The sequence below is a fragment of the Rhinatrema bivittatum genome, chromosome 2 (genome assembly GCF_901001135.1).
Source record: "Rhinatrema bivittatum chromosome 2, aRhiBiv1.1, whole genome shotgun sequence".
NCBI lineage: Eukaryota > Metazoa > Chordata > Amphibia > Gymnophiona > Rhinatrematidae > Rhinatrema > Rhinatrema bivittatum.
The window spans coordinates 158,534,005-158,556,473 of record NC_042616.1 but is presented as its reverse complement, the minus strand read 5'-3'; the positions used below and the strand labels follow the sequence as shown (position 1 = coordinate 158,556,473).

General features: G+C 47.1%; 1 protein-coding gene across 5 annotated transcripts in view; it reads left to right on the top strand.

The window, feature by feature from the left end:
• The window catches only part of DBF4 (DBF4 zinc finger), a 161,991-nt gene that overhangs the window by 48,929 nt on the left and 90,593 nt on the right, over nucleotides 1-22,469 (top strand). For 3 of the 5 annotated variants that reach the window (XM_029588794.1, XM_029588795.1, XM_029588793.1), the window contains exons 6-9: nucleotides 10,231-10,300; nucleotides 10,496-10,572; nucleotides 11,586-11,627; nucleotides 21,442-21,472. In XM_029588794.1, coding sequence (XP_029444654.1) covers nucleotides 10,231-10,300; nucleotides 10,496-10,572; nucleotides 11,586-11,627; nucleotides 21,442-21,472 — 220 coding nt within the window. The remainder of the gene's footprint in view (nucleotides 1-10,230; nucleotides 10,301-10,495; nucleotides 10,573-11,585; nucleotides 11,628-21,441; nucleotides 21,473-22,469) is intronic. The other 2 variants (XM_029588798.1, XM_029588797.1) reach the window with 1 other exon arrangement.

The window sequence follows — 22,469 nt, the reverse complement described above, 5'->3', positions numbered from 1 at the left end:
ATTTGTGATAGGAAAACAGCACTTCCAGTACCGGATGTTGCCATTCGGGCTCGCGTCCGCTCCACAGGCTGGCTGAGGAGGCGGCACATTGACGTAGACTGGAAGTGCGTGTCTTCCCTTATCTGGGTGATTGACTAGTCAAGAGCTCGTCTCAGGGAGGGGCCGCCAGGTCCATGCGCTTGACGTTTTGGGTGTGGAGTCACTAGGGTTCGTTTTCAACTATCCAAAGTCTCATCTCAGTCTGCCACCTCAATTGGTCTTCATTGGAGCCCTGCTAGATATGGCTCAGGCCAAGGCCTTTCTGCCACGATAGAGGGCTGTCACCATGACAACCATCATGGCAGAGATTCAACAGTCAGCAGGTGTCAGCCTGGCACATGTTGATGCTGTTTGGCCACATGGCCGATATCGTCTATGTCACTCTCTTGGCATATTTACACATGTACAGAGCCCAATGGACTCTGAGGTTGCATTGGTGCCAGGTCACTCAGAGCCTCCAGGATTGCATCCGAGTTACTCCATCCGTCGGGGACTCAATGTCCTGGTGATGGGCACTTTCAAATCTGGGACGAAGGATCTCTTTTCAAACTCTCCCTACCCATATTGTCCTTATCACGGATGCGTCCACCCTGGCTGGGGAGCTCATGTAGATGGGCTCGGTACTCAGGGTCTCTGGTCGCTCAGGAACGCTCTTGACAAATCAACTTCCTGGAGCTTTGAGTGATCAGGTACGCACTATGGGCTTTCAGAGATTGGTTGTCCTCATCCAAACTGACAACCAGGTGGCCATGTGGTATGTTAACAAGCAGGGAGGCACGGGATCGTGCCCGCATCGCTGCCTACCCACGAGGTGGTCCCTGGACCAGGGGGTAGTGAATCGGATATTAGAACTCTGGGTAGCCCGGATGTAGATCTATTCGCAGCCCCTTGCAACAGGAAGATGCCGCTGTTCTTTTCCCTCTACAGGACAGACAGCAAACCAGCCTCAGTTGCCCTTGCTCGACATTGGGGCAAAGGTCTTCTGTACGCATAGCCTCAGATTCCCTTAGTGGCAAAAACTTGTCTTGAAGCTTCGCGAGGACAAGGCGGACTATGATTCTCATAGCCCCTTATTGGCCGAGACAGGTCTGGTTTCCACTCCTATGGGAGTTGTCTATTCAGAGTCTGATCAGTCTGGGGACTTCCCCAAATCTCATCACGTAAGATAAAGGCAGGTTGCGGCATCCCAACCTCCAGGCCCTGTTACTCACAGCCTAGATGTTGAATGGTTAATTCTGCAAACACTCGATTTCTCAGAAGATGTGTCTCAGGTCCTGGTGGCTTCTAGAAAGCCTTCCACTAGAAAATCCTATGGACTTAAGTGAAGGAGGTTTTCTGTGTGGTGTGAGCAGAAGGCCCTAGATCCATTCTCCTGTCCCACTCTTAGAGGTCCCACTCTTAGAGGTCCCACTCTTAGAGGTCATCTCAGTACAATCAACGTATAGCACCAAGGTGTAGATAGTACACCCATCTCTGTACAGCCTATAGCTGTACGATTGATGCAGGGCCTGCTTCAGTTGAAGCCTCCCTTAAGGCCTCCCTCTGTGTCTTGGGACCTCAGTGTGGTGTTATGTCAGCTGATGAAAGCTCCTTTTGAGCTGCTCTGGAATGGCATATTTTTGGTGGTGGTCAGCGAGCTCCAGGCCTTAGGGTCTTATCCACCTTACACTAAGTTTTATCCTGGCAGGGTGGTCTTTCGTACGCTCCCTAAGTTCTTGCCTAAGGTTGTGACGGACTTCCATCTTAACCAGTCCATTGTCCTGCCAACATTCTTCCCCAGGCCCCATTCGCACCAAGGCAAATGAGCACTGCACAGTTTGGACTACAAGCGAGCCTTGGCCTTCTACCTGGAGCGGATAAATGCCCATAGAAAGTCCACCCAACTTTTTATTTCTTTTGATAGGAATAGGTTGGGCATTGCCGTTGCCAAACAGACTCTATCCAGTTGACTAGCAGATTGCATCTCCTTCTGTTATGCTCAGGTGGAATTACATCTTGGGAATCATGTCAAGGCTCATTCTGTCAGAACCATGGCAGTATCGGTGCCCCACTTGTGAGCAGTTCCTGTGGAATAGACCTGCACGGCTGCAACGTGGAGTTTTCTCCACACATTCACATCGCACTATTGCCTGGATAGAGTTGGCCGACGCAACACTAGGTTCAGCCAGTCTGTCCTTCAGAACCTGTTTGAGGTATAGAATCCAACTCTCCCCACCTTGGGCCTGTTATTTGGGTTCAGGCTGTCTCCAACTCTTGTTACCACCAGCATTATTGTTGTGCCCGTTGGCACCTGATTGGGCGATTATTGGTCTCCTTTTATGTTGGGGAGCAGCCTGTAGCTAGGGATTAACCCATGTGTGAGGTCTACCATCCTGCTTGTCCTCTGAGAAAGCAGAGTTGCTTATTTGTAACAGGTGTTCTCTGAGGACAGCAGGATGTTAGCCCACCACCCCGTGGATTTGGGTTTCTCCTATTTTTTATTTTAATTATAATTCTATGTTACAAGATTGGAGAGGAACCTCACGTGGACACGTGGTATAGGGCATGCTGGGCATGCATAGTGTGCCTAGTCAAAGGTCTAGAAACTTTGACAGAGAAAGCTTATCGGGGTTCCAACTGATGATGTCACCCATGTGTGAGGACTAACATCCTACTGTCCTCGGAGAACACTTCTTACAGGTGAGCAAGTCTACTTTATACTCATCTGCTGATATCTAGATTTTTGAAAGGTCTATTGCATGTCAAGCCTTCAGTGCAAACATCACTGGTTCCATGGGACCTAAATGTTGTCTTTTCTCAGTTGATGAAACCTCCTTTTGAGCTGTTAGTTGGCTTCGCTAAAATTCATAACATGGAAAATTGTGTTCCTTGTAGTAATTACTTTATTTTAGAAGAGTCTGCAAATTCCAGGCGCTCATTCACTACCCCACCGTACATGCAGTCATCCATAGCAGTTTGGTCCTCCATGCTCGCCCCAAGTTTCTGTTGAAGGCAGTCTCCTCTTTTCATATCAATTAATCAATTGCATTGGCTACCTTTTTTCCAAGACCCCATACACATGAAGGATAATAAAACCTTCATACCTTTGACTGTTAAATAGCAGTAGCCCATTACATAAACAAACTCAGGCACATTGCCAGTCTTCTCAGCTTTTTGTATCATACCATCCTAAGAGACTAAGTATTCCAGTTGCGAAGCATACTTTGTCCAGCTGGATAGCTGAGTGCATTCAGCATTGCTAAACCTTAACAGAATTGCAGGTCAAGGACTCTGTAAAAGCTCATCAAGTGAGAGCTATGGCTTCTTCGGTTGCTCATCTTCGAGAAGTTCCTCTTGAAAACATCTGCAAAGCTGCCACCTTGTTTTCAGTTCATACCTTTACGTCTTATTACTGACTAGACAACCTCTCAAGGACTGACGGTAAATTTGGACAGGCAGTTTTGCAGAACCTGTCGCTCAGTAGTCCACCCTCCACAATGTGGTCTGGTTTGCTTACAAAGTAAATGCTCCGTTGCCACCCTCCATTTGGGACTACCAACATGTAATGGTTAATTCAGCCTACTTATCAACAGAAAAAAAGCAAGTTTGTATACTATAAGCCAGAGCTTTCCAAACTTTTCATGTTGGTGACACACTTTTTAGACAAACATAATTTCGGGACACAGTAATTCATCTACTAGCAAACCAGAGGTTAAAGGTTAAACGAACGAAATATATTTCGACAATTTATGTATGTTTCCTTAAATATATACATAATAAAATGTTTCACGACACAACCTATCTTGTGAAAACCTTTCATTTATATTAAATATATATAATATTCCAAGATTAATGTTATTGTTATAATTTATGAGTAACAATAATAAAACAAAGTTATTGTGTTATTTAATTTACCTCTTTAATGAGATATATGAGCTTGATGGACACAGCTTTTGAATATTTGGTGTTAATAAAAAAGTCCAAAAGTTTTCTGCGTAATTTTAAAAAGCTGGCCAGTTTCACACTATATAATTATTTGATAGCCTCATTCAACTAATTCTATATGGCTATGAGAGTGAAGTCTGGAATTTATAGGAAGGGACAGAATGTCAATATAAATCCTGCACCTCCAGTTCTGTAACTCTGTGCATCCACTGAAATTCCCCCAAACAATGGAGCTTGGATGTTTCCCTTACAGCTCATCATACTAAAAGATATTTTCAAATTCTGGTGTCACCTCACAGTAACAGCAGCACAAACACCTTCCACTGCCAGCACATTGTGAACTAACACAAAACCCCGCAAAAAAGACACTCAAAATCTATACTCCAATCCCACCATAACGTAACAGTAATAACACCAAGGACTCAAACAACAATAATCCTACCTGTGAAAAAGCAAGGGTAAATATTACACTGGGTCCTAGAATACCAATATACCACCTACTGAGGAAACAAAACAAACCAGATTGCTATAGATCCCTGGGCTAGCAGAATCTCTCATCATGGTCACACACACAGAGCAGAGACAGACCCTCACCAAATACAGACTACAAAATAAAGGAGCACAAATTAGACAAAAACTGAAATGGAAACCCCAAGAAGTCAGACTCTGTGTATTAACAATGGAAAAACAGAACCACCATTCCTCATAAAACAAATAAAATCAAGAAACATAAAGCATCAGTTATAATAGTAAAACCATACTAATAAAAGAATATTTTAAAACTACTGATAAATAGAATTTCTATTAATTAAAATCATATACATTTTTTACAATTTCCCAAACACCAATAAAATATTTCAAAACAGCACATTTATCAAATAACACCCAATAATTAAAACTAATAAGGATTTTAAAAAGTCCCTGCTGTCCATACGTTGGAGCTCTTGATTTCCAGTCACCCTGATATTGTCAAGGATTAGGAGGTTATCCTCTCTCTCTCACACAAATACTCACATGTCCATTCTCTCTCACACACATATACTGTCACATACATACACATTCATGCTCTTATATCCACCATAACCTCTTGCTCTCACAGACACTGACACACTCTCAGGCTCTAAGACACTCTCTTCCCCTCCACACACCCTCCCCCCCCCCCCCCCACACAAACTCTTACTCCCCTGGATTTTCTCATACACACTCATGCTCTCACTCTCTCTGGCTCCCTCACATACACACACACACACACACACACACACACCCCCAGGCAAGTTCCCAATCATTCTCATACAAACACACACACCCAGGCAAGTTCCCAATCATTCTCATACAAACACACACACCCAGGCAAGCTCCCAATCATTCTCACACACTGAAACTGACCCCCAGGCAGGCTCCCATTCATTTTCACACCACTCCCTCACCATCCCCAGGGATGCACACATTCATTCTCACACAGACCCCCAGGCAGGCACCAATTCATTCTCACACACACACACACAGACCCCCAGGCAAGCACCAATTCATTCTCACACACACACATACACCACACACAGGCAGGCACCTATTCTCACACATACAAATCCCAGGAAGACACCCATTCATTCTCATACACAGACACACCCTCAGGCAGGCACCCATGCATTCACACACATACACCCCCAGGCAGACTCCCATTCATACACATGCACACTAAAGGCAGACCCCCTCTCTTTCTTTTGCCAGCAACCTCAGAGCTTCTCTCATTCCTCTGCTGCCACTGTCACTGATGCCGCATGGCTACTGGGGTGGCGCTGATTGCTGCTATTGGCACTGAAGCCCATTCTGCTGCCTCCTCTGTGCAGGCTCCGTGGGTTTCCACTTCCTCCATGTTGATCTCGTACATTGTGAGATCCGCATAGAGAAAGTGCTACTCTTGCACATTGCCAAAGATTACATGTGCCAATCAGTAAAAAGCAATTTATTATTATTTTTTTTTTACCTTTGCTGTCTGATCTTAGTTTTCTAATCGGTTGGTCCCAAGCTTTTTTGTTCCACCTCCCCTTTATTATTTTTTTGCCAATTCCTTTCATATTGTCTTTTTTTCTATTTCTTTTCTCTCCATCTGTCTTCTTCCCTCAAACATGCAGTCAGGTTCTCATTCTCACATGCTTTCTCTCTCTCTCACACAAACACACAGGCTCTCACTGTCACATGCTCTCTCTCATACAATCATTCATACACAGTCTCTCTCTTGCACATGCTGTCTGACTCTCACACACCCAGGCTCTCTCTCACTCCCACGTGCTGTCTTGCTCAAGCACAGGCTCTCACTGTCACATGCTGTCTCTCACACACACACAGGCTCTCACATGCTGTCTCTGCAAACATTCAGGTCCGCATACACGCACACAATCTCTCAACTCATCGCATACACGCACTGTACGGGCCCTCAGCTTCTCTCTTACCTCTGGGCCTCCTCTTCACAGGTCGCTGCAGGATGGGCTCTGCAGCGGCCCTGATCTTCTCGGGCCGATCTGCAGCAGCGGCGGCCCTGATCTTCTCGGGACGATCCGCGATGGGGACCCTGCTACCGGGCCGCCTCCTCTTCTCAGCTGGCAGCAACAACGCTGCTCCTCTTCTGCACGTGGCCGACGCTCCTCCTCCTTCCTGCCCGTGCGGTTCCTTCAACATTTTTCTTCCGGGGCCACATAGGCAGGAAGGAGGAAGAGCACCTGCACGTTTATACGTCACCTTTTTCTTTGGGCCGAGGTGACGTGAGCTCCACCACGGCCTTGCCGATCTTCCTGCTGCGTGTCTCCGGCACACAGCACAGCGATACGTCAGTACTAAGCCGCCAGTGGGATGAGGTCCACTGGCGGCCGCATTGGCTCCCACTTGCCGGTGTGTCACGTGCACTGGGCTTGCGCGACACACCGGCACACTGCAGGCGACACACTAAAGTGTCGCGACACACACTTTGGAAAGCTCTGCTCTAGAGCAGTGGTCCCCAACCTTTTTTGCACCAGAGACCGGCTTCAAGCAAGACCATTTTTCCATGGCCCGGCAGGGCGGGGCGGGGGTGGGGCAGGAGCGGGGCTTTGGTCATATGGGGGCGGGGTTATGGAGGGGGTTGGATTTTAGTGCATGACACACTGACCCATGATCGTCACGGGGCTAGATGTAAAAGTACAGTTTGCATCCACGGGAACCCCCCTGACCCACAATAATGGATGTAAAGCAGAATTATGACATTCCCCATACAACTCACCCTACAAAAAAGATATTTTGGTTCTGGTGTCATCTCAGAAACAGCAATTCAAACTCCTTCTACTTCCAGGCTCAATAGCCCTACTTATGAAAAGACAGCAGTTTACCACCAATGCATGTCCTCTTGAGAAAACACAACAAATAAGACTGATACAAACACTTACATGCTAGTAAAATATCTCATCTCAGTAACAGACACAGAACCGACCTAACATACTCCCAGGATCTGTAGTAATGCACATAAACTAATCCGCACACAGTTACACCTGTATTATGGAATACACTCAAACAGGAGCAACCCTATCTATGAAAAGGCAACACTACAAATATTAAATCAGGGTCCTAAAAACCAATACACCTCTTATTAGGAAAACAGAACTAGCAAGCAGCTATAGATCCCCACACAGAAATAATTGTAAAACTATACTAATAAGCAGAATAAATGTTCAAAACAGCTATGAACAGAATAACATCCAACAATTAAAAACTCATAAAAACTATTAAACATTCTCCAAACACCAATAAAATATTTCAAAAAAGCAGACATCACATAATTAAAATGGCAGTCAATCAAGAAAAATAAACTTAAAAAGCCACCTTTACTTACCCCCTCCAGCAGATCTCCTAGTCCCCTTCCATGCAGGCCATGGCACACACCAGAAGCAGCAGTAGAAGCTAAGCTCTATACTCATGGTCCTCTTTCTTAGGTCCCATGTCTCTCACACGCACACCATACCAGTCATGCCCCCATGACCAGTTTCTGTCTCTCACACACCAATCATCTCCCAAACAGTCTTTGGCACACACACACACCAGTCACCTTCCTGAACAGTTTCTCTCATGCCATACACACACACAGGCTTCCCACTCCCATGTTCTACTTACATATATGGGCTTCTCACTCTCATAATCACTTTCTCTGCCTCACACAAACACACACACACACACACACACACACTCACCAGTCTCTCACTCCCATGCTTGTTCTCTCCACGTGCACAGGCTTCTCATTCCCATAATCACTTTCTTTCTCTCACACACACACACACAAAGGCTTCCCACTCCCATGTTCTCTTTCAGATATACAGGCTTCTCACTCCCATGCTGTCTCACACACACACTCCCAGGATTCTCACTCCCATGCTCACTCTTCACGTGCACAGGCTTATCATTCCCATAATCACTTTCTTTCTCGCTCTCACAGACACACACACACACACACACCAGTCACCTGATCTCTCTCATGCATACACATACACACACACACAGGCTTCCCACTCCCATGTTCTCTTTCAGATATTCAGGCTTCTCCCTCCTATGCTGTGTCTCACACACACCCAGGTTTCTCACTCCCTTGTTCACTCTCTTCACATCACAGGCTTCTCATTCCCATAATCACATTCTTTCTCTCATATTCACACACACCAGTCTCTTTCTCTCACACACACCGTCACCTTACCAACCAGTCTCTCTCTCTCTCTCTCTCTCTCTCTCATGCATGCACACACACACAGGCTTCTCACTCCCATGCTTTCTTTCACACCCCTCCCCCCCAACACCAGGCTTCTTACTCCCATGCTTTCTCACATACCCAGATTTCTCACTTCCATGCTTTTTCTCTCTCACACACATACACATCAGTCATCTCCCTGAGCAAACACTTTCATTGTCTCTCACATATACACACACATCAGCTCTCTGACCAGTTTCTCTCAATCACACACAGGCTGGCTGGCTGCTTCTCTCTCTTTCTCTCACTCACTTCCTCTCCCCCCCCCCCCCCCCGAGCACAAATGGTAGCTGCAGCAGCCTCCTCCTCCAGCCCCCGCAGGCCAAGAAAGAAGAATCCCATCGGCCGCGGGAGGCTCATGCTGTTGTCTCCTTTCCCGATTACTGGCTGCTTCGATTGCTCGGGGACCGATGCTGCTGCCGCCGATGCTAATTTTCCACGCGGCACGACCTTTCTCCTTCCCGCGCACCACTCTTGTGTATCACTTCCTGTTCCGGGTCACGGGGGGGGGCAGGCGCGGGAAGAAGAAAAGGCCAGCCCAAAGGTGCCAGAGCTTCTAGCACCGCTGTCGTTCCCACTGGGCTTGAATGTGCTGATAGCCCGGCGGCAACGGCAGCAGGGAAGGAAGAGCAGCAGGAGAGACCGGGAGCATGCGACACACTGCCGGTGCTTGGCGGCGCCGCGGACCTGCAAAAAACCCACAACGGCCCGGTCCTGGTCCGTGGACCAGTGGTTGGGGACCCCTGCTCTAGAGTATGTTTGAGGGATCTTAGATGAACCATCTTTCTCCACTTCAATCTGTCTTAAATTCAGCTGCATGACTTATCTTTCGCCAAAGTCGCCATGCTTACATAACCCCTCTTCTGAAGTCACTGCATTGGCTCCCTGTCTGCTCCCACATACGATTCAAGCTTCTCTTTCTCATCTATAAATGCCTTCACTCTGCAGTACCTCACTACATCTCCTCTCTTATCTATCTCTACATCCCTCCTCGTGCACTCTGCTCGTCAGATAAGTCACTCCTGTCTATGCCCTTCTCCTCTGCTGCCAATTCCAGACTCTGTGCTTTCCACCTGGCTGCACCAGGTGTTTGAAATAGTCTTCCTGAACTGGTGAGTCATGTTCCCTCTCCTGCCATGTTTAAATCCCATCTAAAGACCCACCTTTTTGAAACCGCTTTTAAATCTTATGCCTGATTGTCTGCTTTTAGTCTTGTTAACTAACTTTTTTTCTTTTTAACCATTGTCTTCCTTTATGAAATACCCCAAGTCTCTTGCCTTGTATGTTTGTCTTATTAGATTGTAAGCTCTATTTAGCAGGGACTGTCTTTTTGTATGTTTGTACAGTGCTATATATGTCGTGTAGCACTATTGAAATGTTAAGTAGTAGTAGTAGATGGAGCTTATACTGATGTTATCTAATATTATGCCCATTTGGTAATAGTAGATTGTACGTTGTAATGTTTAAGCTTAATACATAAACTTTGATTTTCCTACTCTTCACAGGAAATCATACAGTCAAACAGTGTCCTGTCCAATGCCTTGAGCTGGGGAGTGAAAATACTTCATATAGATGGTATGTGGCTTCGTATGTGTTTTATTTGAAATTGGAAATTTAGAGCTTCTATTTCGTTTGAGAAAGTAAGAGAAACAGTTCATTTACAAAGATCTAATAAAACTCATGATCTGTAAAACTAAAAAGATTCACAAGTACTCACACTAAAGCAATTTAATTAAACTTGTCAAATCTTCCTTGCAATTTCTTCCCAAGATATCAAATATTACATTGAACAAAAGAAGAAGGAGCTGCTGTTGAATAAGAAAACAGGCACTTCAGTGAAAGAAACAGTAAGTATATCTTTCAGTTTACAGCCAAGTGCTTAGCCAAATGGTCACAATTTGCTGTTAGTGTTTAGTTTTGAGAAAAGCATATTTTTTTACTTATAGCTTAGTTTACCAATTGCTTTTGTTTACAGAAGCACTGTGAAAAAAATTTTCAAACAGCCCATGTAAATTTAGGCAGCAAAAACGCAAGTAAGTTACACAGTTTTCAAAGGGGACTTATGTGCAAAAGCTCACTTTGAAAATTATCCCACCAAATTTATTCACACGCAATTGTACCTTTTGTTATGTATGTGAGAAATTTTACGGGCATACTTCTAAAAATGGAAAAGAATGCATATACTGTATTTTTCGCTCCATAAGACGCACTTTTTTTTTCCCCAAAAAGTGGAGGGAAAATGTCTGTGCGTCTTATGGAGTGAATATAAAAAAAAAAACAAAAAAACTAACTACAACCCCCCCCCCCCCCCCAAAGCCTGCCAAAAAGGCCTTGGTGGTCCAGCGGGGCTCCGGGAGCGATCTCCTGCATTTGGGCCGTCGGCTGCCAGTAATCAAAATGGGCCGACAGCCCCTTGCCCCTTACTATGTCACAGGAGCTACCGGTGCCATTGGTCAGCCCCTGTGACATAGTAAGGGCAAAGGGCCGTCGGCGCCATTTTGATTATCTGCAGCTGACGGTCCAAGTGCATGAGATCGCTCTCGGACCCCTGCTGGACCATCAGGAACTTTTGGCAGGTTTTGGGGGGGTCAGGAGGGTGGAGGGTTGTAGTTAATTAAATTTAAAGGGTTGGGATGGGGGGGAGGAGTTTTATTTTTTTCCTACAGAAAGAGAATGACAAAAGTTTTCTGATCTGGGGAGTGGACCGAAATGGTACTCTCCAGACCCGAAAACGAAATGGAGACAAAGAAAAATTTTATGCACTCCCCTAATTTGCTCCATAAGATGCACAGACGCCAGGGAACAGAGCCAGTTTAGCACACTTTTTTTTTTTTTTTTATTTTCCCCCTCTGAATCCTAGGTGCATCTTATGTACGGAGCATCTTATGGAGTGAAAAATACGGTAAGTGCGAACAACTCCACTCCGTCCAGGTAAACATACGCATGGACAGGACATATGTGTAAGTTTCCCTGCATATCAAAAGGGCAATTTTGTAAAAGACCACTTGTGCAGGTAGAATGCTGTTTTGCCTGCGGAAATGCCTTTAATATTACCCTTTGTCCACATGCTTGTTCAAAAATTGAGTTGCTAAATCCATACTGGCTCTTTCCTCGTTAAACCATGTTTCTCTGTACGTACCCAGATCAGTCCAGACCATGGGTTGAGCCTCCTGTCCAGCAGATGGAGACAGACCAAAACTGTAAGGGTATCCTATATCAGGACAGAGCCTACCCTGTAACCCTTCAGTATTTGTCTGTCTCCAGCAGATGCGACAGCTCACTCTTCGGTTCTCTGTTTATTGTTTCTTAGTCTCTTCTGTGGGTTTTTTTCTGTTGTCATTAGCTCAGGATCAAGCAAGTATTGTTTTATATTGCCAATTCCATTAAAAAAAAAAAAAAATGTTGGTAAACTTGGACTCTGTCTTTCTGTTTTCTAGGAGACAGCTCTGTCTCCTCGCTCTTGGTGGGCCATGGGGGCTTGGCCCCTTATTGGGAAATAGCCTAGGCTCCTCTTCCCGGTGTTCCTCGGCTGTGAGGCGATACTGGTGGTCCAGTCTCTCCCCCTAAACAGTCTCTTTCTCTCTCTCTCTCTCTGTCCTGGGACATTTTTCCCCGGTGCTGCCAGCAGGGAGGAATTTCCCCTGCACTGCTCTATATTAAAAAAAAAAAATTTCTTAAAGAAATTAATCGGGGTCGCGATCCGGTAGCTGAGATTGAGACACGGGAGGGCGTAGGGTTCGTTCTCCTGCTCCCGTTCCCTCATACGCTGCAGCTCTGCTGCTTCTGTCAGTGTGCCCTGCCTTATGCCGCGGTCTAATATTTGTTTGGCCTGCGGAGAGCCCTCGATCAGGCTCTCTCGTGAAAATCTATGCTCCAGTTGTCTGCCGGGAGGGGAGGGCCCCTCCTCGGCAGCGCTCAAATCTACTCCCCGGGGCAGGTCGCTGAAGCGAATGGCCAGGCCGTTCCCAGGTCGGCAAACCGCGGGAACAGCGGACATTTTGGGGATCCCTGCAGCGGATGATACCGGGCTGCAGTACGCAGAGGAGCAGGATTTAATTCACCCCCGATCTGAGCCCCGAGCCCTCTCCTGAAGAAGGTAATGACCCCCTCATTCCCTCACCCTCCCCACTCCGTGGCTTCCCTACCTCGTTTTTCATCCGTATTTGTGCTGCTTATGCACAAATCTTTCCTTGCTAGCTTGGTTGAGGAGGCAGACCCTCTTCCAGGTCCCCCTCCCCCCCCAAAATCCCTTGGATGCCCTCCCAGCCCGCCCCCGCGGCTCCGGATAGGCAGGGGCCTATCCGGGTGCGGGTGATCCCGGGGGCCTCCCTCCGCTGGATCCTCCTGCTCCTCTGGCGATACCGGATCCAGACCCTGATGAGCAGTTAATAGAGATGCCCCCCCAGAGGGGGATGACCCCCGCATCCTACGCTTATTTCAGAAGGAGGAGCTCGATCCTCTTATTCCTTTTGTTATTCAGGAGCTGGGTATTGATACTCCAACAGTGGATGCGCTCACGGCCCTGATGCCGGCCTGCATGGACCCAGTCCTGGCGGGACTTAGGCTCTTCCGCGCACCTTCCTGTTTCATCCCATGCACAAGCTGATGCTCCTAAGGGAATGGGAAGCTCCCGATACGGGGCTGCGAGTGGGGAGGGCTATGGATAAGCTTTACCCCTTACCGGAGGAGTGTCTGGATATGCTGAAAATTCCTAAGGTGGATTCTTCGGTGACTGCTGTCACTAAGCACACCACCATCCCTGTGGTGGGTGCTACAGCCCTGAAGGACGTTCAAGACTGCAAGCTGGAATTCTGTCTAAAGCGTATCTTCGAATCCTTGGCTTTGGGAGTTCGGGCTTCGATTTACAGCAGTCTCATGCAGGTGGGTCCAACAATCGCTCAGCACCCAGGACCTCCCATCTGCAGAGGCAGAGCAGGCTGAACAATTGGAAGATGCTATAGCGTATGGGGCGGATGCCCTTTACAACTTGATCCGTGTCCAGGCGAAGGCGATGTCTTCCGCGGTCTCGGCCAGATGGCTACTTTGGCTCCAGAATTGGTCGGCCGACTCCTCTTCCAAGGCACAGTTGGGCACACTTCCTTTTAAGGGCAAGTTGCTTTTTGGCAAGGGCCTGGAGCAGCTTATTAAATCCTTGGGTGAAAACAAGGTACACAAGCTGCCTGAGGACCGCCCGAAACAGCCTAGAGCCTTCTTCCCGGCTCGTACCCGTTTCCGGGGTCAGCGTCGTTATAATGCTCGGGAGAGAGGGTCTTTCTCTAGGGGAAACTCTTCCAGATCTCAGTCCTGATCTCAGTCCTTTCGAGGCCGTCGCGCCTTCCGAGATGGCCTCCTGCAGCGCACCACTACCAGGCCCGCCTCCCAATGAGATTTGGCGGGCCCATTCCTCCGTTCCAAACTTAGATGGTTGTCTATCTCTCTTCCTCAAGGAATGGGCCAAAGTCATGTCAGATCAGTGGGTCCTCGACATAATCGAGAATGGCTACGCTTATAGACTTTGTTTGAGACCTACCGGATCTACACATAGTCTCCCCTTGCGGACGTCAGAAGCAAGCTGCCGTATCTCAGACTCTCTCCAGATTGCTCGGACTGGGGGCCATAGTCCCAGTCCCCACGGAGGAACAAGGCGCCGGCCAATATTCCATCTACTTCGTGGTACCGAAAAAGGACAGTTCTGTCCACCCCATTCTGGATCTCAAGCGAGTCAACCGAGCTCTCAATGTGCCTCATTTTCGGATGGAGACCCTGAGGTCGGTAATAGCAGCTGTTCACCCCGGCGAATATCTGGCCTCCCTAGACTTGACGGAGGCCTACCTACACATCCCAATCCGGCCGAGCATCAGAGGTGTCTCCGCTTTGACATCTTGGGCCAACTGTTTCAGTTTTGAGCCCTGCCCTTCGGTCTCGCAACAGCACCGTGCACGTTTTCCAAAGTCATGGTGGTGGTAGCAGCTGCGCTTCGACGGGAAGGAGTTCTGGTGATCCTTATCTGGACGATCGGCTAGTGCGGGCCAAGTCGGAATCTCTTTGCAAGCTGGCAGTCGACAGAGTTCTAGCTCTACTCACTTCGCTGGGGTGGATAATCAATTTTCCCAAGAGCCATCTGCGGCCTTCCCAGGTGTTGGAATTCCTGGAGGCTCGCTTCAATACCCGAGTAGGCAAAGTATTCCTTCCGGACGTTTGGGTGTTCAAGCTGATGGACCAGGTCAGAAATGTCCTCCTCATGCCTCTCCCTATGGCCTGGGATTATTTCCAGGTGCTGGGGACCATGGCCTCCACTATCGACCTGGTCCTTTGGGCTTTTGCGCATATGTGTTCATTACAGAAAGCTTTGCTATCCTGTGGGAAGCCGGTCTCTGAACAGTTTCAGATGGCCCTTCCGCTCTTCGACTCTACCATCTGCGACATGCAGTGGTGGCTCTCGCTCCGGCACCTCCTGAAGAGCATATCTTTACAGACGCCGCAATGGATAGTAGTAACAACGGATGCCAGCCTCTCTGGCTGGGGAGCGGTTTGCCAGTCGCAATCTTTTCAGGGCCTGTGGTCCCTGGTACAATCGTCTGGAGGCCCGAGCGGTCCGTCTGGCTCTCCAGGCCTTCCTCCCGCTAATTCGCCACAGGGCGGTGCGTGTGCTCTCAGACAATTCCATCATGGTGGCTTACATCAGTCGTCAAGGGGGCACCAGGAGTCGCCTGGTGGCATTGGAGGCCAGCAAGCTCTTTGCCTGGGTGGAACGTCACGACTGGCAGCTTCTCATATAGCGGGCAAGGACAATGTGCAGGCCGATTTTTTTAAGTCGACAGCATCTCCATCCCGACGAGTGGGAGTTGTCCGCTGAAGCGATGAAGCTGATTATTCGCAGGTAGGGACCTCCCCACATGCATTTGATGGTGACCTTGGGCAATGCCCAAGCTCCCCAGTTCTTCAGCCGCTGGAGGGAACACTGCTCGGAGGGGTGGATGCCCTAGTCCTCCCTTGGCCCAGTGACATTCTCCTCTGTGTTCCCCCCCCCCCCCCCCTGGCCCTTGGTGGGAAAGGTCCTCAGAAGAATAGAACTACACAGGGGTCTGGTCGTTCTCGTAACTCCCGAATGGCTGCGCAGACCATGGTTCGCGGGTCTAGTGAATCTGGCAACGGACGGCCCTCTTCGTCTCGGTCATTTTCCGCACCTTCTCAGACAAGGTCCAGTATTTTTCGATCAGGTGTATTGCTTCTGTCTAGCGGCTTGGCTTTTGAACGGTGGAGATTGAGAAACAAGGGATATAAGGAGGAGGTTATATCTACTCTACTGCACGCCCATATGACTTCTACTTCGCTCGCCTATGTCTGGGTTTGGAAAGTCTTCGAAATGGTTTGCGCAGAATCGGGGGTATCTGTCCGCTCTGCCCCAATCTCCTTGGTTCTTTCCTTCCTCCAGAAGGGCCTCTCCAAGGGTCTGTCTCTCAGTTCCTCACGCGTCCAAGTGTCCGCACTCATCTCCCTTCTCGGTAGTGTGGAAGGTCACCCGGTAGCGTCTCACCCAGATGTGGTCCGTTTTCTCAAAGGTGTCAAGCATTTGAAGTCGCCCGTGAGTCGCTTGTCCTGCATGGAGTCTTATCTTGGTTCTTCGGGCACTCTGTGGGGCTCCCTTTGAACCTCTCCGTCGGGCTACCCTTAAGGACTTGACGCTCAAGACTGTTTTCTTGGTCTCTATATGCTCCACCAGGCGAGTGTTGGAGATCCAGGCGTTGTCTTGCCGGGAGCCCTTTCTGCGTTTTTCTGATTCAGGTGTTTTCCTTAAGACTATACCTTCCTTCTTGCCAAAGGTTGTTTCCTCCTTCCATGTCAACCAGTTGGTGGAACTCCCTGAATTTTCGGCTGAAGATGTTGCGGGTCCCCCCCGGACATGACCTTCGCCGCCTGGACGTTAAACGCGTCCTTTTGCGTTACCTTCAGGTCACGAATGAATTTCGGGTCTCCGACCACCTCTTTGTTCTCTGGAGTGGCCCAAATAGGAACAATCAGGCCTCTAAGACCACAATCGCTCGATGGTTAAAGGAGGCAATTTTGTCGGCCTATATCTGCCAAGGCCGAATGATTCCGGAGGGCCTGAAGGCTCATTCATTGCGGTCTCAGGCCACCTCCTGGGCGGAGAGTCAATCTGTTTCTTCCCAGGAAATATGCAGGGCAGTGACATGGAAATCTCTGCATACCTTCTCTCGGCATTACCGCCTGGATGTACAGGCGCCAGTCTTTGGTTCTTTTGGAAGGCAGGTGCTTCGAGCTGGACTTGTTCGATCCCACCCTATCTAGGGAAGCTTTGGTACATCCCATGGTCTGGTCTGATCCGGGTACATACAGGGAAAGGAAAATTAGTTCTTACCTGTTAATTTTCGTTCCTGTAGTACAACAGATCAGCCCAAAAAAGGATGGCACTTTTCGGCCCATTCTCAATTTGCAGAAGGAGAACCGCTTTCTTCGAATCCCTTGTTTTCACATGGAAACACTGCACACCGTGATGGCAACGGTTCGCAAAGGAAAATTTCTAGCTTCCCTAGACCTGATGGAAGTGTACCTGCACATCCCCATTTGCCCGGACCATCAGAAGTTCCTTCACTTCAAGGTGTTGAGTCAGCACTTTCAGTTCAGAGCCCTTCCGTTTGACTTGGCGACAGTGCCCTGTACGTCACTCAGCAGGGCAGTCTTCCTGGCAACGGATCGAGTGACAAAATTGCAGTCTCAGGTGCAGCGCCTTCTCCGTCTGGAAGTACCCAGAGTGTGGGATTATTTACAGATCCTGCGGTCCATGGCATCCACTTTGGACTTGGTTCCGTGGGCATTTGCGCACATGAGACCACTGCAACACTCACTGTTGTCCAGGTGGAGTCTCTGTTTGAAGGAGTTTCATCTTCCCTTGCCGCTACTTCGGGAATCCAGGTCCAGTCTCTCGTGGTGGCTGTCTCGTCCCAATTTAGAGAAGGGGATGGACCTGGAGCCTCCGGACTGGGTGGTGGTTTCCATAGACTCAAGTCTTTCTGGTTGGGGAGCAGTGTGCTTGGGCCAGTCGGCGCAGGGTCTGTGGCGACCAATCGAGAAGTGCTGGTCCATCAGTCGGCTCAAGACGAGGGCGGTACGTCGAGCCTTGGAGGTTTTTTTGCCTATGGTCCGGGTGCTCTCGGACAACACGACCGCTGTGGCATATATCAATCGACAGGGCAGAACAAAGAGTCCTACAGTGGCATTGGAGGCCCGGAGGTTATTCGCTTGGGTGGATTGTCATCTCAAAGGTTTGGCCGAATCACAGATAGTGGGAGTAGACAACGTGGAGGCAGACTTCCTCAGCAGACAACAGCTGGACCTCAGAGAGTGGGAGTTGTTCACAGAGGCATGGAACCATATTTGTGCGCGGTGGGGTACTCCCCAATTAGATCTTTTGGCAACGCGTCTCAATTTGAAAACGGAGAGATTCTTCAGTCGCCGGAAAGAACTCTGCTTCGTGGGCCTTGATGCTCTGGTGTGCCCTTGGCCAACGGGAATCTTGTACGTCTTTCCTCATTGGCCCCTCATAGGTCGGGACCTCAGATGCGTAGAGTCGCATGCTGGGACCGTAGTTCTCATGGCACCGGAGTGGCCGCAGAGGCCATGGTTCACCAATCTGGTGTGACTGGCAATAGAAGGTCCTCTTACCTTGTCTCATCTTCCGGACCTATTACATCAGGGTCCTATATTTTCGGATCGGGAGGATCATTTTTGTCTCGCGGCTTGGCTTTTGAGAGGCAGAAATTATGTTTGAAGGGTTACTCGGAGCAAGTTATATCCACTCTTCTTCAATCCAGAAGACTGGCGACCTTTATGGCGTATATTAGGGTCTGGAAACTAACGTTTGGTGCCTTCAGCAAAACCTAGACCCACTGTCAGTGGAGGTATCACATGTTCTGGATTTCCTGCAGCAGGAGTTGTCCAAGGGTTTGGCATACAACTCATTTCAGGGGCAGGTGGCTGCCTTAGGTGCACTTTGATGCAGGTTTCAGGGTCAGACTCTGTTCATCCGTATGTGATCAGGTTCCTCAAAGGGGTTAAACTGTTACATCCTCTAGGGTGAAAGATTTGCTAGGATTGGAGTCTTAACTTGGTGCTTCGTGTCTTTTGCAGACCCCCTTTCGAACCCTTGAGAAGAGTGATTTTGAAAGAGTCAACTCTGAAAGCTATCTTTTTGGTAGCTGTTTGCTCAGCTTGTAGGATTTCTGAGCTTCAGGCTCTGTCGTATAGAGATCCATTTTTGCGGATTTCCAAGGATGGCATTTCAATATGAACAGTACCTTCTTTTGTTCCTAAGGTGGTGTCTGCCTTTCATGTTAATCAAACTGTGGACCTTCTGGGGTTTCCACAGTGGTCAAAGGATTCTCCGCAAGATATGGAATTACATCTTTTGGATGTGCAGCGAACTCTGCTCCGGTATTTGGAAGTTACTAATACCTTTCACCGCTCCGATTATTTGTTTGTCCTCTTTGGTGGATTGAAGAAAAGGGACAAGGCCTCTAAGGCCACCTTATTTTGCTGGCTTCAGGAGACCATTTGCTCGGCTTACATTTGTAAAGGATGACAGTTGTTCCTGTTGATTTGAGAGCGTACTCCACTAGGGCATAGGCTACATCCTGGGCTGAGTGTCAACTTTTGTTGCCGAAGGAGATTTGTAGGGCGGCGGTGTGGACCTCAAGTTATACTTTTACCAGACATTATCATCTGGATGTCAAGGCGCCGGATGATCCATCATTTGGGGAGAGTGTCCTGTGCGTGGGTCTTTCAGGGGCCCGCCTGGTTTAGAGGTGCTTGGGTGCATCTCACTGGTTAGGACTAATCTGGATATGTTCAGGAAAGGAAAATTGGTTCTTACCTGCTAATGTTTGTTCCTGTAATACCACAGATCAGTCCAGAGGCCCTCCCCGTTAATTCTGAAAGACAGATGTTCCCTGCCAAGTTTTGCTGATTAGGAAGGATTTTCATGCTTAGTTTAGAATTTTTCTCTTAAAGAGCAGTTTTCAAGGATCACTTTCTTTCCCTGTTTGTATTTCTTGGCGAACTCGGTTTGTAGCTTAGGTGTATCCAACCTTTAGTTCCCTATGTCTGGGTAAAATATCTTGGCTTGGGTACTGGTCAATAATGAGGTCCTGCAGGTGGCACTCTCTGTTAAGTAGCAGTGCCTCAAAGTTTTGTTCTCTGACTCCATCTGCTGGAAGGGATGCATAACCCACTGGTCTGGACTGATCTGTGGTATTACAGGAATGAAAATTAACAGGTAAGAACCAATTTTCCTTTAGGCAGGGGGTTTAGGAATAGTGGTCAGGAACTTATTCCACCGAAACTTTGCGTCAAAATTTGGAATTGATCTTATTAAATTTGGAAAATGATACCGATTTATTTCAAAATTTGTTGTGTTCATACCCCGCTCATTTTAAAGCCATTTTGCAAGCTAATGTTGGGCACACCAACTATTAATTATATTTTGTTTAATTCTGTTTTGAATGCTGATTAAAATGATATATTGCATATTTTATCAGATTTCTGGTTGCTGTTGCAATGGGGGAAGCAAAGGTTATGCAACATCCGGTACAGAAGATATTATATTGTTAAAATTTTGCTATTTATACAGCTTTACGTTCTCTTTGATTTCTAGTATTCTGTCCCTCCTGATTCAGCACATCCACGAAACATGTACATGTCAAGGGACTCAGCGTTTTCAAACCTGTTTGTGAAAGTTTATTTTTAAAGGATTGAATAAATTACCTTTGGAATTATAAAACAAATTACTGCCTTGGATGTATGATTATACGTTGACATTTTAAGTTGAATGAACTTTTAAATCTGCATTCTGCACTGCTCCTGTTTGGTGACCTATGCATATGTGGTGCAACCTATTTCCATTTATTTTGTTGTCTCATTCATATCATTACATCAAAAACCTACATATTAATAAAACAGGCAAAGCATCAGGACAGTATGAGCAAGTGATAGAAGACATTACAACATCAAGGCAGTTAAGATCACAAAACTGTAAACAGTATGATATACTTCTAAACAATAAAATCAATAAAATTGTAGGTCTGAATGCCAAAATTAAGCTTTGTGCGTGTGGCATTCATCATCCTCCCATCTAACACCTTAGTAAAATCATCAGCTGCAATAGCCTAAATGATAAGGGATTGAAAATCCAACTAAATCCCTATTAACAGCGAGGTCCATTTTCAGCTGCTATGTGGCCGGATAAACATATCTGGCTATCTTAAAGTTAGTTGTGCTATGGTCTGACCAGAATTCGCCACATAAGTTAAGTGGCTAACTCCGAATATCGCAGTTACCCTGCTAGAATTTAGCAAGATAAGGCATAAATATAACCAGGTAAGCCATTTAGACAGATAACTTAAGAACAGATAACGTAATAGTTATCTGAGTAATTTCAGGATTTCTTTTTTTAAATTTGAATCTGAACTGAGCATAGTCCTCCAATGCTTTTAACTCCAGTGGGAGCTGATTCCAGGAGCCTAGGAACTGCTCCCGAAAAAGTTCCATGACAGAGTTTCACAGGTGGAAGAGTCATTCATCATTTGACTTGACTGCAATGCTTGAGAAGGCTTATATTCCAGACATAAAAACATGGAATTATAATAGATAATTTATCTACCTTGACAATTTTGAAACTTTATTATATTTTTTTTCAACAGAAGCAAGGATATGGTACTCAGAAATCAAACTGTAAGTATTGTTTTAAGCTTTCCAACATATGGAATATTGTAAAGAGTTATGTAAAAAAGATTGATATTTGTCTGTCCATCCATTTGTACAATAAGTCTCCAAAAAGGAGATGGAAAGTCACCAGATTTTGCAGGCAGGAAGAAAATGTGAATGTTTTGGTTGAGTTTGAAATCCAGAAACATCTTATCAGTATTTTTAGAGAATTGAGCCTCCAAAAAAATTCCCCATTTTTTTCAGTGGAAAAGATCCCCATGCTTTCTATTGGGAATTGTTAGAAGCTGTTCAAACTGTTAGAATGCTGACCAGTGTTCTATTCTCCCTACCAGAACTTTGCCCTTAGCAATGCAGTCAGAGAGAGACAGACACAGGGAAACTGGCAAAGGATGGCTCAAAAAGGTGCTTTCAAAGTACACATAGATTTCCTCCCCACACCATACACACAGTGTATGCACCTCTCACACTCACACACCTGCACACACATATTTCTGCAACCCCCACATATTCATACCTATATAGAGACAAGGAAAATAAATGATGCAGATTCTTAATTCTCCCCCTTACACACACATAAACACACACACTCAAAAAAAAAATAGCCCCACAACTTGATGAACTCCCCTTATACACACTACACCCCACAAACCTTCTCAAACATGAACATCCATCCCCCAACACACATTGACTCTTGTTCACACCTCCTCCCCCAACACACATACAGCCCCACCTACAAACATCCACACATAGATTCCCTCACAAGCACCTCCTTTACCTACAAACACAGCCATATCCCCTAAAAAACAAAGCCCACAGCACCCATACATGTGCAAGCCTTCCCCCAATCTCTCTCCCTGTTCACACAGTGCTCTGTCCACCCAAAAATAAATACAACACACATCCACATATTTCTAGCACACCCACATCTACACTACACACAGCCCTATATCCCCCACATTCCTCCTTCACGCGCGCACACACAAACCATGCCCTTTTTTCCTAC